Raw genomic sequence first — 17,107 nt, 5'->3', positions numbered from 1 at the left:
CTTTTCACATTTCTGTAGAAGGCGGTATCCTTGTATGTTTACTTTAATAAACAAACAGTTTTCTCCCAAAAGGTTTATTTGTCACATTTAAAGTACAAAATCAAATACACAGATCCAGATATTAGACCATATACACATATCTATACATATATTATTTAGACCTACACAAACCCATCTGTACATTCTAATAGATCCACCAACACTATCTCGTGAGTAAAAAGCAACATCTTTCTTAAAAAATTAACTTGGTTATTAGTAACACTGTCAAATATAAGTTATTTTCACTTTATCATTTGAAAGGATAGAAACACGGTATTTCATAGGAATAGGGGAATTACCAGGTATAGATCCAGTATGTTTACATGGACTTCATAAAGCATATTCTGTAGGAGTAATGAACAGGTGAACCTGCCAATCAAAGTCTTCAGACATATTAACTCTATAAAAGAAACTTGAGTTATGAGAAGACATAAGGTTAATTAATTACAATCCAAGAGTTTTGTTTGTTTTGATTTAGGTTTGTAATACAAAGGACTTTATTTTGTCTAATAGCACAGCATTTCTAAGTCATATTTTCTATGGAGTTGTAATGAATTTTTAGGGAGCTACCTATATTTGTTAAAAATTAAACTGGTCACTAAAGGAGGTATCTAATTTTTAACACTGTGTAGGTTTATTTCAACCAAAATTCAAGAGCACAGTTCTTGAGGAGAAAGGCAGAAATTTTCGACTTGCCAGATACAGACTATATGATGTCAGTGAACACACAGATGTCCTGCTGATCCTGGGGACTAAGTTGTAACAGCCTGTTTGTTCTAGGATGTCCTCTACCTCCCATGTAGACTAGAGGATACTAAGGCTCAGATGCCTGAACATTTCCATTCCAGGCACAGAATTTCATCAGTGCCAACTCCCATAATTGGGACGGACGGACGGACGGGACACACACACACACACACACACACACACACACACACAACACACACACACACACACACACACACACACGGCATTATCCAAGTCAGACTGATATGAATGGCTTCACAGTAGCCACACAAAACATACTCTGTCATGTTTCCATAGGAAAGGTCACATTTACACCACACACTTCAGTCTTGAAATGTGGACCCAAAGAACATTCGATTCTCAATAATCGCTGAACTTGCTGAGGGTCCCACCCTCAAATCCTAACTCAGCAGAGCAAAAGCCCCTCCTTGGCTGCCAAGCGCTGGCGGTGGACCTTGTCTTGCTGTAGCTCTTCATGGTTTGGGTGCCAGAGTTTCATGATGACCCTCTCAATGTTGAGAGCATACACAGTGTGCGTAGGAATGACTTCCCTGTGGACCTGGGATTACAAAATTAGCAAGTCTCCAATTATACCTCAATATCCTTATTTTTCCAACATATAAAATAAAAGGTTTAGATCAGCAAAACACTCACACAAAAGACGCACAAACCTATAAATTTTAAGCCAGAATCTAATGAATTCCAAACTAGATAACAAGAAAACAAGGAAATAACAAGGTTCTGAAGTAGGAATAATGGAACAAGGGGACTTTTTTCCTTTTCTTTCCTTCGTTGAGGAGGTGGGGGATGGGAGAGGTAAATTAGGAAGGACTCTTTCACCCAGGATTCGAAAAATGAGGCTAGTACTAATGGCTTTAATAACAAACAATAAAAACTGATGAAAAGCCTGGAAGTGGAAAAGCTACTGAGTATCTTTGTAGACTTGAAGAAACTTTGAACCTATCCGTAAATCTAGGTAAACCTTAAAGAGCCGAGAGTTACCTGCAAAGCTTCAAAAAGGTCATACATGCTCACTGGAGGCAAAGGGGCAGGCAGCGCGTCCCCGGAGCAGGCCAGCAGGAGCGCAGCCTGCTGCTCAGCGTCATCCGGGGGCGGGTGAGACGCTGGATTCTGACCAGCACAAGGAGCAGAAAAGGCTGGAGGGCTGAAAACAAAGTATTTTAGAAACATTCCCAGTAACTAAGAAGGAGAAAAGCGAAAACTAGGAGAGAAATGGGCTGCTAGAACACATCTTATTAAAAATATCTTAACATGAATTAGAAACCCAGTTATTTTTTAGCTAACATATACATGAATAGTCTGTAATTTTAATTTTTAAAGGCACCCATTTGTCAGGCTGGAAACAAAATACAAGAGTAACACATTTACCCTCCCCCCCTCCACAATGTTAAAATATTTACTAAGCTCAGGATACTGAGCGAAAATTGTTTCCTGCCCTTAAAGAGCTTCTAGTCGGGGGAAAAAAAAAAAGACTTTAATTAAAGGTAAATCAAACTGAAAACAACTGACTTGAAGAGGAAAATAAATGGTATTGGAGACAAAAGGATCAAAAATAACAAGCAAGACAGGATACAGCACAAAAGAAGCAACAGGCAAAAACGGGGGGTGACGAAAACTAATCCAGATCCTGCAAATTTCTCAAAATGGGACCCAGATAACAACATCAGCTGGGAAGTCAGGCACACTTTTTGTATCACCATACAGTGGGAGATAACCTATACAATTCTGAAGAACAAAGAGAAGCTCAAACAACACTGAGGCGGCGGCTTGGAGGAAAGCACAGTGGGGCAGGAGCGTGGGTTCCGGCTCAGACAAAGGCAGCTCTGTTTGAGAAACAAGCAGCCCACAGTGAGGCAGGAGTCCTCCCAGGGACTGGCCAGCAGGAATGGGTGGCTCAGGAGGCCTGGAGGGTCATAGACACTGCTCCCAGCATTCACCCACTACAAGGAGCCACACTTTTTTGGTTTGTTTTTCTCTAGAGAAGAATGACTTACAAATGAGAACAAATAATCCCAAACATATATGCCTGAATGAGATTGAGAAAGTAAATCTTCACATACAGCAATCTAAATAGTGAACCCAATTTAAGACAGTGCTCTTCAAAACGGGCCTTGGGAGCTGTGTCTAGGTCTTTGGAGCTATGAAATAGGCACTGGGACAGCCCCTCCATGTGGCGTCAACACTTTGCCCTGTCCAACTCTCTTCGTGTTCCCACCCTCCACCCTTTCCCATCACACCTCTTGCCCTCCCTTCTTGTTATTGCCTTCCCAATCACATTTCTCCCTCTGAACTTGTATCTCCCTATCATCTCTTCACCTCTTCTCCCTAACTAACCAGACACACAAAGTCCAGCACTCAGTTACCACAAGGAAAATTACATTGTTTTCTCTCTCCCAAAGGCTTAAAATTCAGACTAAATTTTTTTTGGGGGGAGGGAGAGAGGGAGGTGAGAGGGTGAAACAGAGAACACATGGGTGAAAGTATCCAGGTCATCTCATGAAGGGGTGACTCGGGACATTAGAGATCCTGGGAGCCCGGAGACCAGAGCTGAGACCAGACATGCACAACAGGGTGACACCCAGCACAGGCCACTATCTTGAGCTGCAGCTACAAAAGCCAGGTGAGGACCTGGAGGAACATCTACTACTCCCCGCCCCCAGCACGAAACCCAACCCCGACCCAACAATCAGAGGCCCACCTCCACCTCCAGGCAGGTGCTGCCCCTCTGAAGCCATCAGGACGCACCGCCCGAGGGAAGTACTCCATTCCACCTCAGAACGTAGGGGGCATTCACATTAAACCACATGCAGCAACCAAACTCTGCAACCTCACTTCTGATAAAGAGTACCAAAATAACCCATGAGTTATCATGGAAGGATGCAACTTCAGAAAATAAAACTGTACTGTTCTCAAAGGTACCTCAGACTTACTGAACACAATACCCAGTTATTGAATAGTGGTCTACTACAGAACAGTGGTGTAACAACTAGAAAGGATGGACGAAAAATCACAGGAAACTTCCTGTACCTTTCTATTAAGCTGTTGTAAGCTACTACACTATTCTTCAGGTACGGCTGTGGGGTCACATTGCTACCAAAGGCATATTTAAAATGACCATCACGTAACCGATAGGCTTTCCTTCTTGATACAACCGATGTCAATATATCTTTAAGGTGATTCTGTAAAAACAAGAAAGAAAAGAAAAAAAAGCATGAACTCCTCTTTAAAAGCAAATCATAAAACTTCCACTGACCAAAAAATGTTTACTGGCATTTAGTGGATGGAGATGTGGGACAGTCTAGCATGTGCTGGAACCAAATCAATGTTCACTAAAGAGCCACAGAGCCACCCCAGAGTAGGGGTACAGGACAGAGGGAGACGCACTATTTTTATTTAGTTCTATTTAAGACGGGCTTACTCTACACAAAATTTATTAAAGAGGTTTTTATAACTCTAAATTGGCTCCTCTCTCTCAAAAATGATTTTCATATAGCTTTAAATAAAAGTACAAAAATAAATAAATATATAATTTTTCTAAAACAGGCAAACTACCTTGAAACTTGGTTTAAAATGAGACAAAAAGTTTCAAGGTCTGGGATTTAATGGTCATAGCGCCCAATCTACTAAAATCCTTGCAAGGAAAGAACCCTGGCTCTCTCAAAAGTCACATAAACAGCAGATATGTAGGAAATAAACAAAAAAATAGGTATTTAATATCTCTTGACCTTTATGAGAGCCAAGTACATAAGAGAGGGCTGGAGAATGTCATGAGAACAGAGACAGAACTAGTCCCCGCCCACTGTATTAGGGGGAGCCAAGACCAGGCATGGTGGTGCTTCAATTATACCACTAACATCACCTCACACTAGGACTTCATGGTACAATTCATAGTTTCCACACACAGAATCTGTTTAATGTCTATAACTTCATGAGGCAGCTGTTAGAATCTGGGAGGGACAGGTGAGGAAACGGAGGCCCAGAGAAGGGAAAGCAGTCACCCGCCGTCACCTGACAGCACCTGTGCACCACAGATCTCAATGTATTTGTTTTGTCAAATAACTAAATGAATAAAACGACGGATGAAAGTGTGCGCTGAGACAAGAATCCCACTGTTCAGACGCCAAGTCTAACGCTCTTCAAATGCTGTACCACAACAAAAACCATGATTTTAATCTTTAGGATTCTCAATCTCATTTTTTTCCCTTAAAAACTATTCCCTTGTTGACAAATTAAACCTCAGATGGAGCAGAAGTGTTATGCCCTAAGTAACCTTTCTGAAAAGCTTGGTCTGATAGCTGAAGGCAACTGTCTGGATTGTGATGTGTTTCTCCCCTCAGAAGAAAACAACTTCAATGATGACAATTCTGAGATCAGAGTGACACTTTGGTTCTTTTCTTGCAGTACCAACTTTCAACAACACACACAAGCTCATCACATCCAATCTGTAAAACTGTTTCTGCCACCAGTAAACCAACCTCCACGGCATAGACCACAGCTGAGACAGCCTCCTCGGTGACGTTGTCCAGCCCGTGCTCGTAAGCCGTCACTATCATTCTCCCTTCCAGCTGACCCCGGGTGGGCAGCATCATTGTATGGGAACAAAGTTTCAAGTCATCATCATCTTGGGGATCCTTTGCCACAAACTGCTGGGCTCCCGAGAGGGGGTTTTGAGGCTGGAATCTATGCTATGGGTAAGAAAACTTTTCAAAATTACTCATCACAGTGCAAGTAATAAGACACAAAAAAAGTAACCAATGTATTAGACTTGAGATACTACAAATTAATGCCATCAAAACCCTACCACAGGGGCTAAAAAAAAAAAAAGCAAGTCATGTACAAACATCAAAGATTCACACCCATTACATGGTAATAATGAAGACATGAATTAAAGGGAGTAATGGCAGTATGCATAGCAGTTTATTCTATTCAATCAATACCTTGGTAATCACAGACTATATGGCTCTGTGCTAAAAATAACAGGGAGAAGATGAAGATATAAAACTATTTTCAAATAAGTCAGAGCATTTTAAATATACTTGTAAGTAAGCAGGTTCTGAAAGTATAAATATATAATTAATGCTTTAATTAAGTTCTAAAAAGCCTAGATAACCAATATAACAGATCTAACAACAAATATTCCACAATAATGTTGCATAATATAACTATTTAGTTACCATTATCTCCCACTTACAATTCTCAGCAGAGAATCTAAGACACAGTCATACTAATTATTTAAAATAGTTTTTCTCGATCTTTTTCCACTCATAAAACCTCAGCCTTCCTCTGGGAGATCTGACAGCCCATTTATATTGTCCATCGTCAGTGGGAGATATGCCACTAGTAGCTTGTGCTTAAGCCCAACATATAAGTTTTTGTAGCAAATATGGCTTGTCCCTGTTTGAAGTTTGTATCATAAAAGCAACACTTGTTGTTTTTTCCATTTTCCAAGTATAAAACTGTATTTTATATCACACATGCCTTTTTAAACTAAGTGTGCCTCTCTGGAGATACTGATGCCCTCCAGGTTGAATATTATTAATATAAAACATAAAGCAAAGGTAGAAATAAATAAATGTTTGTTGATGGTAATCAATAAAGCTATCAATACCCAGTCAAATCTATAAAAAGGATAATTTTGGGAAACTTTGTTCTCTTGATGCACACTGGAAAAAGCAAGCTATTCTAAAATGTTTACAAATTTTATAGCCAAATGCCTTCATAAATTCTCTGCTGATCCCCAGAAGGCTCAGGACCTAGCTGGGTATCACCAGGATCCTGCCAGAGGCCTCCAGGCCTCCTGGGCCCTTGGAACAGAAGTCTTTTCAATCTGAGAAACATTATTCAATCCAAAAAAATATTTAAGAGGAGAAAGAACACAGGCATAGTTTTTGAATCATTGAAAAATCATCAGGTACTGATGATAACATTAACATGCATGCAATAACAAACTAGAATTATAAAAATTCAGACACCTGGGACTCACAATCTTTGAAACCCTCACCAACTTCAAGTACAGTAACACCTTGTCTCCCCAAATCACGCCCCCTTTTATTTCAACTCTACTACCAACAATTTAATATTCATTTAATAACTAAAGCCAGTGCCACCACACCAGTACTTAAATCAGCCGTTACCAAGATCTACTGAAGAACAACCTACGTCAAATTTCTGACGAACAGAAGAAAGCTTCCTCTTTCCCTTTGGTTTTCCAGGTTTGGCTGCAGACCCCCCTGTCCAGGGCAGAGATCCAGCGCCCTCTATGAGACAGAAAAATAACAACCATGCGAGAAAACAGTGACAACTGATAACTGCTAAGTTTGTTTTCATTTTGGGCTAAAAAAGTATGGAATGCTCAAGTAATGAAAATAAACAATAAATGCTTCAATTCAGATCTTCTCTTTCTACTTCTGTAAACAAAACTATAAATTCTCTCAAATCACATTTTTTCTAGCTGTAACCAAAATTATTCTTTTAAGAAGACAAATTTGTTTTTCATATTTTTAATTAATGTTTATTGTGTGTTTTGTTTATTAGTAGCAGCAGTACTACAAAAGTAGGACAGAATTTTCTAGTTCAAGATGATGAACTGAGCACAGGCATTCATCTGCTCTCTCTTCTAAGACCTCACTAAGAAGGACAATAGAGGAAAGTAAAGGGCACACAGCCACAACAGAGATAAGGAAGAAAATGAGTGGCAGACAAGATGAGATCTCAACACATTTCAAGGAAGGGCAAAAAAGGTGCTGACTTACAAAGCAGACACATGGAAGCTGCAACCTAGGCTAGGCAAGGTTGGTGAATGAGGCGGAAGCAAGTCAACCCGCCTAGTAGAAATCCACAAAGAATCTGCATCCGGAGAAAGTGAAACCAGGAGGGATCAGTAAAGCTAAAAACAAGATTAACGGAAGGTCTGTATTCAAAAGTCATCCACACAAACCCCGTCCCTCACCCCCAGGACTGGGCTCAGTAAAAAACAAAAATGCAGGGTCCCTTGTCCAAAAATTAAGAATTTCAAGACAACCACAGCAGAACTCTAAACCAAGTGGGGGGCCCTCCTAAGTTGATGAGCTGTTCCTGGCCCAAGAAGCCAGCTCTGCTCACTCCCATACATAGCACAACATTTACAACAGGTTGGGGGGAGGGTGGAGAGAGAATGGAGGACTCTTCTTTAGTGAAATACAACACAATTTCTGGGATTTACTGAGGTAGCTGGTATGGATGCTGGCACCCTAGAGCACAGCTCACTGCACACTAGCATTTGAGGAAGGCCAGTGTAATAGCTGGCCTCCTCTCAGCTCCCTCTGAAGCAAAATCTCCAGGCAGTTTTACGCTTCATTCTTAAATGTGATCACCAGACATCTGACGACAATCTGTAACATGACAAGAAAGACCAAGCTAAACAAAGCTAAAAAGACCAAGCTAAACAAAAAGTAAAGGTCCTAGAGATAAAGAATTCAGGCAACACAAAGGACTTCGAAAAATTTCTAACTGGCATCCTCAGAGAAGTCTGAGAAGACGCGTATCCATAAAACAAAAAGAAGATGCTATAAAAATTGCTTAAAGAATGCATTGGACAGAAAGGCTGAAAGATAAACTCACGAAACACAGAGCAATAAGACGAGACAGATGTTGAAAATCAGTGAATCCAGAAGGAGATTTAAGCATTCTATGAGGAGCTATGGAGGTCCCACCAGAAGAGGAAAGAACAAAAGTAGTTGTCTTGGAGAACAGGTCTAGCGGTAGGAAGAAGCTTTTCATTATAAGAGCTTCTATACTATTTTTTTTAACCATGAACATATATAGTTTAGTATTAAAGAAAAAAATCAAAGTAATATAAGCTTATTATAGCACGCTTGGGGAAAAAACACCCCTAAAAAACTTAAGAAAGAAAAAGAAATCACCCATCATCCTAGCAAAACATTATTTCCATTTTGATGTTTTTGGAAGGATGAGTTTTTAAAGCTTTGAAAAAAAATACTCCAAGTTCCTCAGTTAAAAAAGAACAGTTTGGGAAGTCAAGTCCCTCTTCTCCTTCACTTTAAGTGTCTTTGGCACACCCACATCTCACTTGATAGGGTCAGCCAATCTTAGATATGTCCCAAAGAAATCTATGCCTGATAAATGGAACTGGGTTGTGTGGCCAAATCCTCCGGGTGAGGAAGCAAAGCATGGTAAGGGCTGACTCCGACAATAAGGAGGGCTTTACAGCAACAGTTAGATTCTGGTTTGGAGTCAACACTTCCACCTACTAGTTAGATAGGGCCTCTGGTTAGTTTTTATTTTCTTTTGTTTTGTCTTCTCTTCTCTGAAGTTTATTTCCTCATCTATAAAAAGCAGCTAATAATAGCTACCCTGAAGAGTTGTCGAGGATTAAAGATAATGCACGTAAAGTGTCTAGCGCACTGTGCTCAATAAATAATATTATTATAATCGTCTTTCCTGCCTAGCTTAGAAAAATAGAAAACTCACCCACAATTATTATAAGGACAGAGAACTATATTTTTATATTTTACTTTTAATAGAAATCATCTCTTTGTTGCCAGCAAATATTAATTTCATTATGAGGAAATATGTCTGGGGTGTTTGATGGAGAAATAACCTCTCAAATTCCAAACGTTTCTTCATTTACTTTATTTTTTTATAATTTTATTTATTTATTTATTTTTCCCCCAAAACCCCAGTAGATAGTTGTATGTCATAGCTGCACATCCTTCTAGTTGCTGTATGTGGGACGCAGCCTCAGCATGGCCGGACAAGCAGTGTGTTGGTGCGCGCCCAGGATCCGAACCCTGGCCGCCAGCAGCGGAGCGCGCGCACTTAACCGCTAAGCCACGGGGCCGGCCCTCTTCATTTACTTTAAAATAACCAATGACACACATTCAAGAATATCAAAGGGTTTATTTAATTAAAATCAGCCACCTACACTTACTAATACCACTTCATTTTGTTTGGCATTTTTTATTTTTAAAAGCACTTTTTCACATGTTCTTTCATCTGCTTTTTTATAACCCTGTAGGGTAGATATAAATGCTTCTATTTTATGAATGTGAAAGCTAAGAACACCCAAAAACATTATCTAAGCCAGCTGCAAAATTTAAACCTGAACCCAAGTCTCCTGACTCCTATCAACCAGGGTTTTTATTTCTGATAATTCCACTTATCTTCTGGGTGTGTGGCACTCTAGAATATAAGTACCTAAAAAGTAAGATCTAGTCCTCACAAGGTTGGCTCTTCCGATCACATTAAATTTTATACAGTGAAGTAGATTATGATCTAACTGGCTCAAGTCCACTTCTGTCTAAATTAAGCAGAACATCAGAGCTCTGACACAGTGTGACTGAAGGGAGGGGTCTGGGGAGGGCCAGGAGAGGCAGCCGCTGCTCCAACACCAACCTCCAGAAACAACGCTCACTGTTCACTACTCTTCATACCAAGGGCAGCTTATCTGAGTGTGGAGGAACTAGGCTTCAGGAGATCCTCTCTAAATTCGTTATCACACAATAGTGAGGGACGGTACAAAATACTAGCCATTTCTAGATAAACATGGGCTTTTAAATGATCATGAGAATCACCACAGGCCCTTTAAAAACAAAAAAATTAAACTTGATCTATAGCAGGAGGTACCAATGAACCCAAGTTTTTAACAAGAGCCCAGGATAAATTGTATCATGAGGCAAATTTTTAACATATTTAAGTATTTGTTTTTGACTAACTGATTAAAATAAGATGGTTGAAAGAGGTTACTCGTATCACTTAAGCTCCAAAGAATTAGGGGCAGAGGGTCGGTGTTTCTCTCCATGCCTATTCAGGTCGAAGCGGCAGATTCAGCTCCACCCCTCCCCAACACGCTGCTCTCCACTCCCTTTAGTTCTGCACTGACAATCAGCCCACACACGCTGAAGCTCCAACCTTCCAGGGCTAACATCTCATTCCAGAAGGCAAGTGCAAGTCCAGGTTCTCAACATGTGCTGTGGTTCCCCACCAAGTACCTCGTCTTCCCTCTATCTAACGAAACCCTCTCCTAGCACCAACCGCCCTCTCTTCATTCCTCTCAACTTCTTCATCCCAACCACCCACCCATTTCTTCCCCTTTGCTCACATGATCTACATCCAGCTGAGTGGGGAGTAAAGACCAAAAGTCAGTGTAAGGACAGGGAAATAGCCTGCTTTACAAGGTTCTATAAAAGAATGTGTACCTACATAATAAAATTTTTCTTCTGAGCAGCTCAAAGAACAGTTCATTTGCAAACAAGCCATCCGTGAAAGGAAGCTAAAGCTCAGTGCTCCGTGGCCTTCCTGACTGACATCCCTGGAATCTTTCCACCCCCTTACCTGGTGTAGACACCAAAATCTGACAACGCGTGAGAATAGCCAGGAGGAAATCGTTGTGAGAATGGACTGAAAAAGGGAAGATTGTCATATGTCAAATACAAAATATTTACAACATACGGAAACCACTATTTTAGTCTAGCTTTTAAGGATTTTGGATATCCCCTACTCTGCCATTCTTTATACTTAATTTTAAATATCCACATTATTAAAATGAACTTACGCATCACTAAAACCAAAATTTTATTTTTTAAGTGAAAAAGATTTTAATTTATTGCAAATCTGGGAAAACTTCGGAACAGTAAAATAACTCCCCAGATAATTTTTTTACCATTATCCTGCGTGAGAAGTCTATGAGCTTCAAGGTCAAACTCTTCTTTGCTGATCTTCTGCTTGAACCACAACTTTAAGTTAGCCCAGTATCTGCAGAGGCAGAAACAATAGTAAGAACCACAGGGTTTGCTTCTTTCCCAAGTTCACCTTACCTGCTCCAACTCCCAGGGAAGGAAATTTTGCATTCCCTGGTGTTATGGGCTGAACTGTATCCCCCAACAAAATTCATACGTTGAAGCCCCAACCCCAGTACTTTAGAATGTGACTATATTTGGAGACAAGGCCTTTAAAAAGGTAATGAAGGAGCTGGCCCCGTGGTGGAGCAATTAAATGCAAACGCTCCACTGCTGGCGGGCTGGGTTCGGATCCCGGGCGTACACCGACGCACTGCTTGTCAAGCCATGCTGTGGCGGCGTCCCACATAAAAGTAGAGGAAGATGGGCACTGTTGTTAGCTCAGGGCCAGTATTCCTCAGCAAAAAGAGGAGGATTGGCATGGACGTTAGCTCAGGGCTGATCTTCCTCACAAAAGAAAAAAAGGTAATGAAGTTAAAATGGAGTCGTTAGGTTGGGCCCTAATCCAATGTGCCTGCTGTCCTTACAAGAAGAGATTAGGACACACGGAGAGAGGGAGAGACACACCAGACAATGGCCATCTACAAGCCCAGGGGAGAGGCCACAGAAAAAAACACCCCTGCCGACACCCGAATCTCAGACTTCCAGCTTCCCTAAACTGTCAGAAAACAAGTTTCTGTTGTTTAAGCCACTCTGTCTGTGGTATTTCGTTATGGCAGCCCTAGCAAACTAACACACCTAGGAATCAGAATAACACTGGAAGAAAAAGGAACGAAAGTCCTTCCTAAGAGGGAATGACAGGTAGTCACAGAATTGGAGTCATGAGTCACTGAGCCAAAAACCACAGCTGTCCCTTTCCTTCCTCACTGTCGCCTTTCTAAAGGACCTACTCCCTAGAATCCTACATTTAAGGTTTACATTTTAAAAGTATTATTAAAAGTATTATTAACTATAGTTAATAATACTGCATAGCATATTTGAAAGTTGCTACGAGAGTAGATCTTAAAAGTTCTCACCACAAGAAATATTGTTTTAACTATGTATGGTGAGGGATGTTAACTAGACTTATTGTGTTGATCATTTTGCAATGTATACAAATATCAAATCATTATGTTGTACACCTGAAACTAATATAATGTTATGTGTCAGTTATATCTCAACAAAGAAAAAGATTTATATTTTTAAAATGTCTATGTGTTAGGGGTTGGGTAGTGGTCATTAAAGCTGATTCTGAACGACCTCTTTCCTTTCAAATGAACTCAAGTTTCAATCTAACTGGCTGAAGTAATGGGTTTCTAAAACACCTCACCACAAAGAACATACCCGTGGATATGAGAAATTTAGTGGTTTTTAAAGTGAAAACCAACCACTTGTCATAAAAATTACTAGTTAACTGGCAGGAAAAAAAAGAATCAATCTTTTACACCTTAACGACATTATTAGAAATAGGAATAAAATATATGATTTTTCACAACCACACCCCCTTGTGCTAAGGAAGCTGCTCTTTGTTCACAGAACTGGATGAAAAATTACTCAGTACACAGCTTACATCACTTTCAATTCACACTTAGCTACTTTCTAATGCTCATTTGAGTTCCTGACAGAAAAAAAGGAAACATTTCCTAACGAGCTGGTTAAATGCTCTCACTGCCTGGTTATACCCACGGCAAGGCTTCTCCTGCACAGACTAACTTCAAGTCGTCTTAGCGTGTATCTCTGTATGTAACTGGCTATGTATGTATGTAATTGCATGCAAAGGTTTGGCTTCATGTGCTTTTCTTTTTTTTTTTTTTCACAAGAAAACCCACAGCTTTAACGGAGTCTTCAGGTTGCCCATGACTCATTTCACTCAACAGCAAAACACATTTAGTTCTAGAGCTCAGCACACTTTTTACTGATATTCACACACTCATTAGTCAATAATAACTTCCCAACAGTGGACACTTAAATGCTCTTTTTTTTAAGGACAGGAAAAATTACGAACATTTATTAATGAAATAAAACTCCACAGAAAAACAAAAGTCTTTTCTATCCCATTCTATCCAACAAAAGAGGATAACAACACGAGAAAAACTGCATTATTGAAAATCCCTGTATCACTATTTTATAAGAAAGATGCAAATAAATCCATATTTGAGTGTGTGAACTTGTTCCAGAATGAAGACAAGGCTCCACCAGGAGGCTCTGCCAACGTGATACCATCTATTTCATCCAGTGGCAAACTTTCCAACCCAGAGAGCCAGCAGTGGCTGTCCAGAGTTGGAAGACGTGCTCCCCAATCCTGGTCCCTGTGTGGACTCACTGGACACCCACGGACAAACGACTGCTTTCCTTAACAATACCAAAAACAAAGTTAGTCGACCTCTAGGAAGGTGAGGTGATGGCTGACAAGTATAAGTGGGTCAGACTAGGAAGCACTGGAGATACCTGGAGAAAAATGACATGGGACCAAGCCATCAGAAAAATTAAGCACCTATTTGAACATGACACTCTACTGGATACTATACAAAGTGAGTGAGCTAGCAGAGCCCATGTCTCTCTAGAAGCTGATGTGGGCATACCACCTGACACAAGGGACATTCGGACCACTGGATAAACAGAAAACAACTCACACCCGAGTTCCTTATACACCATATGTTTTACCTACCACCAAGGACCACATTTAAATGGTCAGGTTGTACAAACCAAAGCAAAGTATGCATGAAAGAAATGTGAGAAATCAATGTATAGCAGTATTATAGACTGTTCAACCAAGAGGCACTTTTTAAGGAGCAGAAGGGGAAAAAGACAACGAGAGAATGGAGAAACACCGACCACCACTGTACCATGAACTGTCCCTGGCACAAGTGCATTCTGACTGCATTGTTAGTGGAGATTCATGCTACAGGTGCATCAAATTTAGCTTCAGCATCTGTCTCTGACCAACGTCTGACAGCCAACATTGGCCTTTAAAGACCAAATAGAGAATACCAACTTCGACATTTCTGGCAACCCTGAACCTGTGTGATGAGCGTGGGATCAGAGGTCACCATCACATCTCATCAGTCAATTAAACACACAAGCCAGGGCCTTCAGATTCATTGTAGTATGGAAACATTCACTTTCAAATATTTGTAAGCATCCTAGATGTAACAGAGTGAAAAGTCTATTGTGCTTAAAAAATATATAAATTTTAGCAGTCAGTATTACAAAAGTGAACAAGCTATAGTTAATGAAGGTGAAAGCTGTCAATTTTACCTATTAAAATAATTAAGAATTTTTAATTAATTAAATAAGCAAAGAAATAGACTGACAGTAAACATGAATATTACAACATGACTTTAGGCGCTGGCCCCTGGCATAGCGGTTAAGTGCACGCGCTCCGCTGCTGGCGGTGGGGCTCGTGTCAGGCCATGCTGTGGCCACGTCCCACATAAAGTGGAGGAAGATGGGCATGGATGTCAGCCCAGGGCCAGTCTTCCTCAGCAAAAAGAGGAGGATTGGCAACAGATGTTAGCTAAGGGCTGATCTTCCTCACAAAATAAATAAATAAATAACTTTAGGTAGAACATTTTATCTTTGGAAGTCAATAGATGTTCATTAAAAAATAATTAGGGGCCTGCCCAGTGGCAAAGCAGTTAAGTTCTGGGGTTCAGCTTCGGGGGCCCGGAGTTCACCGGTTCGGATCCCAGCGCAGACACACGGCTCATTAAGCCACGCTGAGGTGGGGTCCCACAAAGAAGAACTAAAGGACCTATAACTAGGATATACAACTATGTACTCGGGCTTTGAGGAGAAAAAAGAAAAAAAAGAGGAGGATTGGCAACAGATGTTAGCTCAGGGCCAATCTTGCTCAAAAAAAAATAATAATTATACCAAAATAATAGATTAGATTTTAATTCTAGTGTTTGTAGAAGTTTGATTTAATAACGTTCATAATATTAACATAATCTTTATAAGAATTATATTTTGTTTTCAGTTATTCCAATCAGGCCATGGGTATTTCAAGAAGTCTTACACAGGAATTCTGCATATCATGTTAGGATGAAATACAGATGGTCGACTCGGCCACCCCAAAATTTCACAAGAAGGAAAAACTCTAAAAATCACGTATGACATCCAAGTTAAGTAACTTCAATTCAGTCAAAATAAAGACTATGAAGACGGGAAGAAGAAAGAACAAATATTTTATTCCTCCAGCAACATCATCCGAAAGTGAGCATCTATTGAGTAATGCAAATATGCAGAATATCACAGAAGCCATCTAGCAGCAACAACACAAGTATTATAATTCTAAACGTTTAAAATTTGCTTCCTGTATTTTTGAAAAATAAAACTGTAATAACAATTAATGTTTTGAAAATTTCCAAACGCATCCTTGTATCTCAGACGTTCCTTCTATGATATTATTTGGCTTCGGCCTCGGCTGAATTATTGATTCTACACTCGGCCATTCAGCATCTGACCCGACTGCACGCTGGGGCCCCTGCCTGGGCGCCTCTGCGGTCCTTTGCCACCTCCTGGAAGGTATCAGAGCCAGGAACCAGAAGTGAGGGTCCCATCCCTGCAACGACTTTTGAACAGTCACTTAACCTGTCTAGATCTCAGTCTTCTCATCCATCAAATGGGAATAATAACTGTACCTACCTCACGTCTCTGTTGTGAGAATAAGATGAGACAGTACATTTACAGCGCTTAAAAGGTGTTCAATACATGCCCGCTACTGCTATCACCACTGTAACTGCAGTGGTGTTCGGTGCCTATTATTTTACCGGAGGGTGTGATGCCTTCCGAAATTGCTGTCAGTGCTCTCACCGATAGTGCCTACACTTCACCCAAGCTCAATAAGCCTCCGCCTCCAGGAAGCCCTGCGGCCTCCCTGTGCGGGCTCCGGGTCACTCGGGCCTCCCGCGTCCCGCGCCGGGGCCGCACCCGCTCGATAGACCCTTGGGCGTGAGGTGGGTTTCTCCCGCCCCCGCACGCCCCTACCCCCAGGGCAGAGAGTCCCGGGCGAAGGCGCCCGCCCGGGTCCCGAGAGCCAGGGGCGCCGGGCCCCTCCGTAGGGGCAGTCCCGGTGTCCCGCTCGGCCCCGACCGGAGAAACCCGGAGGTCCCGCCGCCCGCCACGCGAGGCTGCACAGGCCTCGCGGCGGTGGACCGTCTAGGGGTGGGTGGGTGAATGGGCAGCCCGAGGCCAGGGCGCGCCCGGGCGGAGGCCGGAGGCTGCGCCCGCACAGCTCTTACTGTTTCACGTTGTCCCCCAGGGCCTCGCTCAAGTTCTTCTTGGCCGCCTCCAGCTCGCTCACGAAGGTCGCCATTGCTCCCACGTCTCAGCCCGACCGCAGACCGCTCGGCCACAGCGACCAACAACCGAAAAGTCAACCCGGCCAAGGCCTAGGCTCCGGAGGCCCAGTCCGCTCGCGTTCGTCCCGCCCCTAATCGCTCAGAAAGCGTTTGTTTGGTTTTCGGCTCCGCCCGCCTTTCTGAAGAGAAAGTGCGGAGCCAAATTCGGCGTTTTCTGCGTCCTCCTCCTCCCGCCCCTCGAGTCACGTGAGCCACCTCGCCTGGCGCTCCCGCGCGCAACCT

General features: G+C 41.7%; 1 protein-coding gene across 1 annotated transcript; it reads right to left on the bottom strand.

Moving 5' to 3' along the window:
• Positions 1-984: 984 nt before the first annotated feature.
• On the bottom strand, positions 985-17,000 carry TADA1 (transcriptional adaptor 1). The gene is made up of 8 exons (XM_058540167.1): positions 16,766-17,000; positions 11,468-11,559; positions 11,140-11,205; positions 6,967-7,064; positions 5,283-5,492; positions 3,835-3,986; positions 1,789-1,951; positions 985-1,345 (listed from the first exon to the last, which is right to left on the bottom strand). The coding sequence occupies exons 1-8, from the start codon at positions 16,837-16,839 to the stop codon at positions 1,193-1,195; spliced, it is 1,008 nt and encodes a 335-aa protein (XP_058396150.1). The 5' UTR covers positions 16,840-17,000; the 3' UTR covers positions 985-1,192.
• Positions 17,001-17,107: the final 107 nt, after the last annotated feature.

Source organism: Diceros bicornis, chromosome 4, assembly GCF_020826845.1.
Source record: "Diceros bicornis minor isolate mBicDic1 chromosome 4, mDicBic1.mat.cur, whole genome shotgun sequence".
Classification (NCBI taxonomy): domain Eukaryota; kingdom Metazoa; phylum Chordata; class Mammalia; order Perissodactyla; family Rhinocerotidae; genus Diceros; species Diceros bicornis.
Note: the sequence above shows the minus strand (reverse complement) of the source record. Positions and strands in the feature narration are given on the sequence as shown.

Excerpts from the sequence above, each read along its gene's own strand:
- TADA1 (XM_058540167.1), bottom strand. The coding sequence starts at position 16,839 with ATGGCGACCTTCGTGAGCGAGCTGGAGGCGGCCAAGAAGAACTTGAGC. Across the intron at positions 11,560-16,765 it reads CTGGGGGACAACGTGAAACA|ATACTGGGCTAACTTAAAGT; the intron begins GTAAGAGCTGTG and ends CTGCCTCTGCAG. Across the intron at positions 7,065-11,139 it reads GATTTTGGTGTCTACACCAG|AGGGCGCTGGATCTCTGCCC; the intron begins GTAAGGGGGTGG and ends TCTGTCTCATAG.